This window comes from Triticum aestivum, chromosome 7A (assembly GCF_018294505.1).
Source record: "Triticum aestivum cultivar Chinese Spring chromosome 7A, IWGSC CS RefSeq v2.1, whole genome shotgun sequence".
In the NCBI taxonomy this organism is placed as follows: domain Eukaryota; kingdom Viridiplantae; phylum Streptophyta; class Magnoliopsida; order Poales; family Poaceae; genus Triticum; species Triticum aestivum.
The window spans coordinates 6,258,835-6,267,709 of NC_057812.1; the positions used below are offsets into that span (position 1 = coordinate 6,258,835).

The 8,875-nt window shown below is 48.4% G+C and overlaps 1 protein-coding gene across 1 annotated transcript in view; it reads right to left on the bottom strand.

Annotated features, from left to right (window-relative positions):
- Window positions 1-850: 850 nt before the first annotated feature.
- The window catches only part of LOC123152736 (probable leucine-rich repeat receptor-like protein kinase At5g49770), a 47,094-nt gene continuing 39,069 nt past the window's right edge, over window positions 851-8,875 (bottom strand). The window contains exons 6-8 of the mRNA XM_044572212.1: window positions 2,188-2,386; window positions 1,964-2,083; window positions 851-1,162 (exon numbers count right to left, since the gene is read on the bottom strand). Of these exons, the coding sequence (XP_044428147.1) occupies window positions 851-1,162; window positions 1,964-2,083; window positions 2,188-2,386 (631 nt within the window). The remainder of the gene's footprint in view (window positions 1,163-1,963; window positions 2,084-2,187; window positions 2,387-8,875) is intronic.

The window sequence follows — 8,875 nt, forward strand, 5'->3', positions numbered from 1 at the left end:
TCCACATATCTCAAGTCCGGACTCTCAAATCCATGCACGTCCATCATACATGCCAATGTCGCATGCAAATAACAAATGTTGGTACCGAAAATACATTGCTCTTGCATAAAATTTATTTTAGGTGCACAACTCAGACATTAGGCCTTTGTTTCTATTGTGGGTACACATATGCTCCACAAGATCATTGAGTAACCTGTTCGTGCACCTACTGATCCCGAATATTCTAATGCATCTGTAGAAAGTTCATATGTTGAGCTGCATCTTGATCTTCTGAGATTTGAACATGTTTTCCATGTACTTCAAAATCATTGGGTTGGACTATGCCATCACCCTCATCCTCGACAATCATATTGTGCAAATAATACAACATGTCATGAGCCACCACAAAGTTCATGATTCCCAAATAATTGCAGCTCCACGAACAATTCCCCAACGAGCTTGAAGCACTCTGAATGCCCTCTCCACATCCTTCCTAGCTGCTTCCTGCATTGTTGCAAGTGGCTTTGTTTGTTGCCCTGTGGTTCGGATATGGTCTTTACAAACGCCGCCCACTGAGGAAAGATGTCGCCGGCAAGATAGTATGCCATGTTGTAGTCACAGTCGTTGACAGTGTAGTTGCACAGTGGTGATTACCCATTAGAAAAACCCTGAACACCAGAGATCGTTGAAGCACATTGATGTCGTTATGAGATCCCGATATTTCAAAGAAAGCTTGCCAAATCCATAAGTCATGTGATGCCACCGCTTCTAGTATGATGGTGGTCTCTTTGGTGTGACCATACAATCCCCACAAACCTTTGTGGGAGTTTTTTCATTGACAATGCATGCAATCAATTGATTCAAGCATTCCTTAGAACCCTTTGGCATCTCCAATAGCCAACAACTTGTCTGCATCCTCCGCATTTTGTTCTCTCAGATACTCTGCTCCAAAAAACTGCACCACGGCGTGGGAAAACTTCACAGTAGTCTTTAGGCATGTGCTCTCCCCCATCCTGACCATCTCACCAACGGCTTCGGCAGCAGTACCAAGTGCAAGCATCCTCAGAGCAGTCATGCACTTCACCTTAGCAGAGAAAGAATGTTGGCTGCAACAATACCTTTTGAGCTTGAAGTAGTCCTCGTGTGCCTCCACTCCCTCCATAATGCGCAAAAACAATGGTTTCTGCATGCGAAAACGGCGATGAAACCATGGATCATCCAAAAAAGTTGTATTCGGACCAAAGTAGTCCTTTTGCAGTAGTCGTGCTCCGGACACCCTATCCCGATTGAGCCCTTGAAGGTGAGAATATGCGCCACATGCCGGTCCATTGCATCTTGCAAGCTCATGAACATGATCATGTCTACTTCTTCGTCGGAATCGGAGGAATCAAAGAACTCATCTTAAAATCATTTGATCAAGCTCCGACGGTCCATACTCCTCCTTCGACGAATCATCGGAATTCATCGCTTTCTCTAAAAACATCACAAAAAACCAGGTCGGACAATGTGTCGAACACATAGGGCGCAAGGCGGAGTCCGAGAGGCTAATAAAATCCACACTTTATCGAAAAAAGAGAACTAGATTTGTTGTTTTTGGTTGTGTGTGGTCAACTATTCGTAGTTCAATTTCTGATGATAATTAGTTTGACAGCCACATATTGACAACAAACTGCAAAGAATAACAAATTAGAACAATTCATGTGCCTTTTGAAATAGTAACGGAACATAGAGAAAAAAAAAGCAGCCATTGAAAATTCAAAATTTGCTGCTTTTTGGTGGGGAAAAATTTCCAATTGAAAATTAAAAAAAGGTAAAGACAGACAACAAGATTTGTGGCTTATTGGTTGTGTGTGGTTAATTATTCATAGTTCATTACTTTTTTTTACGGGACTGATGGTAATTGTGCAAGGATGAAATTGCTGAAATGATGATAGTGCAGAAAAAGGAAGATAACACAGACAACAAAGATAGTACACAGACGTACTGCGGTGGCGTCCGGGCCGGCGAGGACATCCCCGACCGCGTGGACGGGAGAGGGGACTGTTGTGCCGGTGCTGGCGGCGCAGAGGCTCGGAACGGCTACGGAGCACGCGCGGAGGCGGAGCTATGAGACGAATGTCACGAAGGAGGAAGATGAAAGGAGAGAGCAAATGGGTCCGGTAGGTCATGGGGATGGATTTGATGTATTTTGATGTGGGGTAAAGTTGCCGGGTCCGACGTGGCAGACACGCCCGAACGCTCCATATACGTCTCATATTCTGCCTGGATATGGGTGACGGTCAACCTTGACATTTCAGGTCTGTTCAATGCGTCCGTATGTATCGCATTTTTTGTGACCAGTCCGTGACCGGACCATCCGTCCGATATTTGAGGCAGCTTTAGGGCGCCGGGCTGTAGATGGTCCAACCTGCACATTTGTAAAACTGTATACAGAAGTACGATCACGTGACTCCTCAGATAAGCACGTACCGTATTCCTTTTTTTTACACTCTCCGCTAAAATGAGGCTGCCTGTCTTTTGATCTTTTCCATGTGACGCGGTGAATTTTACAACTGTCAATCTTAAGCGAAGTTTCCCGCAAAAAAGAAAAGTCTCAAGCAAAGTTTGGTGGAGGTTTTGCGTTTATGGAAAAAGGACGGAAATTTGTGCAATGGATTCAAACATGAATCTTCCTTGAGTACTCCCTCAGTTTGAAAATACATATTGAAGAAATAGATAAAAATAAATGTATCTAGAATTAAAATACATTTAGATCCATCCATTTCTTTGATAAGTATTTCTGGATGAAGTACTATACTACCAAGTACCAACAGACAGGCTAACCACTATGCATTTCTGTACTAAAAGTAAAAATATTTTGAATTTTTTTGTTTGGTTTTCATTATTTTTTCTGAGTTTTGTTTATTAGGTGGTTGCTCACTTTTAAATTGTCATCGGATGGAGGGGGCGCGTGTGCCTCTGGCCACCCCCTCCTCCCCTATTTATATGGCGGCAACGGCGGAGCCAAGGCGACGCCTAGTGGGGGGCGTGGGGATTAACTGCGCCCACGCCCCGCAAGACCCTGCAAGTCCCGCGCGCCATTACTTTGCCCAGGAAGGGCAACCGCCCACCTCGACCACAGCGGATTCACGCGCGCGCCGAGGCTCTGTAGTGGTGGCCCCGGGCCTATAGCGACGTCCTGTCGCATGCGTGGGCTGGCAGGCCGGCCTGGCCTGTTGGCGACGCGTGGCAAGCGTGCAACCGGTGCCAAGCGCGTCACCTGACGGCGTTAGCCCAGCGCCCTCCACAGCGATTCAAATCCACCAGGCGGCCGGCTCTGCCTCGGCCGGCTCCTGGCAGGCGGCTTCTTCAAGCCAGACAAAGCAAAGGCACTAGATCTCTCAGAGGGGAAAACTGCTGAGGCACTCCAGCTTTGAGCCGTGGCGCCTCACCAGCTACGGGGACTACTATCGGGGGCATAGACCCCGGGTAGCCTGATCCGAACCTAACGACATTTCAAGACACTGGGGCTAGCAAAGCCCCTAACACCTTCCGGACAAGCGGCCGACGGCTTGGACCGGCTAGGACCAAGCGACCGGCTCCCAAAAGACGGAGCATTCTTAGAAGGCGGCCTTGGGGGAGGTCGGCTCCTAGCAGACGACCCCTCCTCCCCTCAGAGTCCGCACCCAACCACTACGACAAGACGGGGTGAGGCTATAGGGCCACCTGCTCCCCTGAATCCCGGAGGAGTGTGGATACAGTATGAGTTGACCAAGCGGCCACCTACCTACCAGACGGTGAACTGTAGCCATGCGACTCATGACATGGCCCTCGTCAGCAAGGGCCATGCTACTGCAAAGGATAACCAGTATGGCCCGCAGGCGGCGGGGCCTACCTGTCTGCGGGCTCCCAGAAGACGGTGCATTCCTGGAAGTCGGCTTCGGGGCCGGGCCGGCTTCCAGCAGCCGGCCCTCCCCTCCCCTCGGAGTCCGCACTCACCTACTCCGACGAGACAGAGTGTGGCTACAGAGTGCGCTAACCAAGCGGCCACCAACCCGCCTGACGCGGGACTGTAGCCATCACTAGTAGAAAAAGGGTCATCTGTCCCAGTTGGTAAGGGCCTTTTGTCCCGGTTTTTGAACCGAGACTAAAGGGTCGTTACTAATGCCCTAGCCCTTTAGTGCCGGTTCTTACACGAACCGGGACAGATGGGCCTCCACGTGGCCGGTGCGCCGAGCCCAGGTAGGAGGGCCTTTGGTCCCGGTTGGTAGCACCAACCGGGACCAATAGGCATCCACGCGTCAGTATTTCAGGGGCTGGGGTTTTTGTTTTTTTAAAGGGGGGGGGGTTGGGGGTTTTGGGGGTTTAATTTAGGTGTTTCATATATTGTGTTAGCTAGCTAATTAATAGAGGGAAGTGTCCTCTCTTATGTCCGTGCTTGGTCGACGCTATAAATACGTATAGAGAGGACTAGACACGCTAGCTAGTAAGCAAATGAAGGAAACAGAAGATCGTCATGAACATATGCATACAGAGAGAAGTGATATCGACCACCTCTCCTTGTCCGAGAGATTGGTCGAACAACAAGTTCTCGTATATCTATCCGACACTACCGGCTAAATATATACAATAATTATCTCTTACAATATAATCTCCTAATTATATATGAACACAGGGTCCACATAGTATTCTCCGTCTTCAGCAATCACGTGGTCAAGGAAGAATGCCGCAAATTCCTCTTGAATTGCTCGCATACGATCTGGTGGTAGGAGTTCATTCCGCATCCGAAAGATCTAATTTGAACAAGGGGGTCAATTATATATATATATATATATGAATAAATGAAACTCAACACAAATGATGGTAATAAAATAAAATTGTGAATATTATTGCTTACGCACTTCATATTGTTCGTCAGAGTACCCCCGTTCACAGGTCGTGTGGTGGATGGACTCGCAAACGTAGTATCCACAGAAATCATTCCCTTGTTCCTGCCACAACAACTTTACAAGAAATAGAGGTCAATCAAACTGATAAGCAAGCATGCGAAATGGTATTGATGAAACTAGCGCTTGAATCACTAGGAGATGCGCGGAACATGCTACTATAGTGCTTACTTTCGGGTGTCTAAATTGCAGCTTCTTCGGCAGTCCCGGAGCTTTTTTGGTGAATTTTCTCCAAACCCTGCCAGACAAAGAAAACAATTACTTGATATCAGAAAATGAACAAAGTTGCTGATATGGTGGATAATGATCGATTTAACTTACTTCTCGAGCATTTGAGTCATGTCCGCATACTCCTGGGGATCTTTTCATCTCGAGTCTAAGACGGTTACTAGTCCCTACTCAAGCTTAATCTCTAGGAGAATATAGTGGAACCTGCGCACGCATGCATAACTCATCAATTACATTACTATAACCTGGACTAATATATAAGGGAAACCGAATATGCACAAGACAGTAACACTCACTTGAAGTTGTAAGGAAAGAGTATTATATCTTTGTTTTCATTTATTACCAACGATCGTAGCAAGTTGGCCTCGGTATCTTTGGCATGATATTTAACCTCAGTTGCATCTATGAGATTTGTGTTCATGAACCCAATATCACCGACTTGTCTTTTCTTCAATTCGGCAATCTTCAATCTGCATAATATAGTGAGGATAATTATAAATACATGCAATGAAAGAGCTGACCTATATAGAGAGACTTAATGACAGAAGTAGTACTACTTACATATAGTAGCAAGTGACCGTTGCTTTATCGGGGGCCTTTTGATTGAAAAACTAGAAGAACTCCTCAAATGGAACATTCAACAGTTCAATTCTGACGAGGTCATGCTCCTCTCTAACTCTCAGCGTCAAAGTATTCCTCCCCCAGACTCTCTGCAGGTTTTCATGTACTAATCATGGAATGTTCGCATCATCGTTGTTAGAGATCTTTTATCTTTGACGAGAGGCTTCCCGTACTCGTATCTGTGTACCTCCACCTCCAAGAAATCATAATGTACATCGTCGGGCAGGTAATCTCCAAGATTGCTATAACCTGGAACCATCCTCGGATCATTAGCGACGATGTCGCTAGACACCTTGAGCAGGGGTCATGATTGGTTCGCTTGTTCGCCGAGCTGGGCAATTTTTTTTCGCAGCTCGTCGTTCTTTTATCCTTTGATCACTGACAGTACTTCCCGAGCTGGACAGTACTTTCCTAGCTCTGCTTCGACAAATGTCTTTGCAATAATGCGCTCATAGTTGCCTTTCGGCGGAGACTTTGGTGATTTTGTCAGGGCAGCCAGAGTGCGCTTCGCTTTCACTGGATCTACCTTCTCCTCCGGAGGTGGATGTTTCTTTGCTTTCACCCCTTGAAAGAAGTTCGTCACTTCGGATCGCGCGATCTTCGTGTTCTCCTCCGGGGTCCTCTTGTATGGTAACTTCTCTGGAGTCTTCAGAGAATGACCGAATCTGTATTGCCTCCTGCCTCTGGCTGTGCTGCTAGACGCCGGTAGAGCAGACGGAGCAGCTGCGGCTGTCTTCTTTCCTTGTTTACGAGGCGGAGGAGAAGGACTACGATGCGCCGGAGCAGCCAGAGCGGCGGCGGGTCTCTTCCGCCCTTACTGACGAGGCGGAGAAGGACAAGGCTGGCTGCTCGGGCGCGCCGGCGCAGGCGGAGAAGGAGGCGGAGTGCCGCCACGAGCCGGAGAAGGAGGCTGAATGCCCTGATCACTCGTCGGAGGAGGAGGCGGAGTGCCCTTAATCACCAGAGGAGGAGGAGGAGGAGGCGGAGGCGTCTAGTTCAGAAGGTTGATGAGCTCCTTCCGCCATAGGCATGGAGTCTTCAGAGCAGAACCCAGCCGAGTCTCCCCTTCACCGGTAGGGTGGTCAAGCTGGAGGTCCTCAAATCAATCCGTTATTTCGTCCACCGTCACCCTAGCATATCCTTCTGGAATCGGACGACAGTGAAAAGTTGTGCCGGGTTCAGGAGGTCGAACAGAGCCGACAGCTGCCTTGACTTTGAAGTTCTGGCATTGCGTCATAAGGTGGAAATGTTGAGACTCCATGATAGCATCCACAGGGTAGCTAGCAGGGGCCGTCAGGACATGCTCCGGCTGAAGCAGCTCAGTGGAAGCCATGCTGCTTCTCCGCTGAGATGGCGGGGTAGCTTCGGGGGTAGTTTCGGCAGGTCGCTTGCTGCGAGCTACTTCTCGTTCCTCTAGCGCTTGAACCCTTTCGTGCAGCGTCTAAATTTGGGTCTGGTCCACTTTTTTCCTCCTCTCTTGGCATTTGTAACCGCCTGCGTCTAGAAAACCAGCCTTCCATGGAACAGAGCCTGGCGTGCCTCGTGTCCGTCCAGGGTGCTCAGGATTCCCGAGGGCCATTGTGAGCTCGTCGTTCTCTCTGTCTGGAACGAATGTCCCTTGCTATGCTGCATCGATATAGTGCTAAAGCCTCTTGACTGGTATTTTCATTTGCTCGTCCGTCCAAACGCACTTCCCTGATACAGGGTCCAAGGTTCCGCCAGCCACGAAGAACCAAGTCCGGCAACGGTCTGGCCAGTTCATTGTATCTGGTTCGATCCCTTTATCAAGCAGATCATTCTCAGCCTTGGCCCACTTAGGCCGGGCTTTGAAGTAGCCACCTGACCCTGTGCGATGGTGAAGCTTCTTCTTCGCAGCATTTTGCTTGTTTGTCGCCGACATCTTCTTACTCTTTTCAGATGTCTTGTGGGCCACAAATGCGGGCCAGTGATCTCTGATCTTCTCATATTTGCCGATGAATTCTGGTGTCTCTTCTTTGTCGACAAACCTTTTCAGCCCATTCTTCCACCTCCTGAATAGGTCTTCCATCTTCTTAAGAGCATGAGACTTGATTAATTGCTCTTTAACTGGCTTCTCTGGATCCTTCTCTGGCGGTAGGGTGAAATTTGCCTTCAGCTCAGTCCAAAGATCATCTTTCTGCATATCATTGACATAAGACACCTCAGGGTCTTCATTCTTAGGCTTATACCGTTGGTGGATGCTGATCGGGATTTTGTCCCTAACAAGAACCCCGCACTGAGCAGCAAATGCTTCCTTTGTCTGGATGGGTTCAATCGGTTGGCCGTCGCGCGCGATTGCTGTGATCTCAAACCTTTCATCTGAGCACAACTTTTTCTTCGGGCCTCGTCTCTTTACCGAAGTTGTGCTCGATCCGGAGGGCTAGAAAAAAGAATAAAAGAGGAGATTTAATTAATACGTGTACATACCAAAACAACGAATGCATCAATTAGCTAGTCAGCACAGGATTAACTAATATATTTACCTGGCCGGACTCTGTTCGGTCACCGGAGCCCTCACCACGGGCTCCTTCTTGCACCAGCATTGGGTCACCGGAGTCATCATAATCATGTCTTTCCTCCTCCATTATTCGATCATCGTAGCCTGCTTCTTCACCCTGTTCTTCCAGACCATCATTATCGTTAAGATACGACAAGACATCACCTCCGGCTAAGATTATGTCCCCGAACACCTCTTCTGCTTCCTTGTCTCGTCCGTGCTCCATTGTTTCTGCAAATATTACAACATGGCAATTATTACACAAACATGACAGCATGTGGATATATTAGTGGCAAACGTAGACCTAGCTTATTCCGGGTTTGGGGTGGCCTCGGCAACACTTCAAGGGTAGGGGCGCGGCGGGAGGGGGTAGGAGACCGGCATCGTTTTCGTCTAGTGTTTGGGTGTCCTCGAGAGTTTTGGTCGAGCGAGTGGGCCGGGGGGTGCTCCCGTGGTCTAAGTTATCACCGTCGAAGTTATCCGGGAGGTTGTTATATCGACAAGGACGACATACATACATGGGAAAATAATGTTATCGGTGAGGGGGTAGGTCGAACCCCCCCCCCCTCGTGTTGAAGTTATCGGGACACGGGGTATATCGACAATG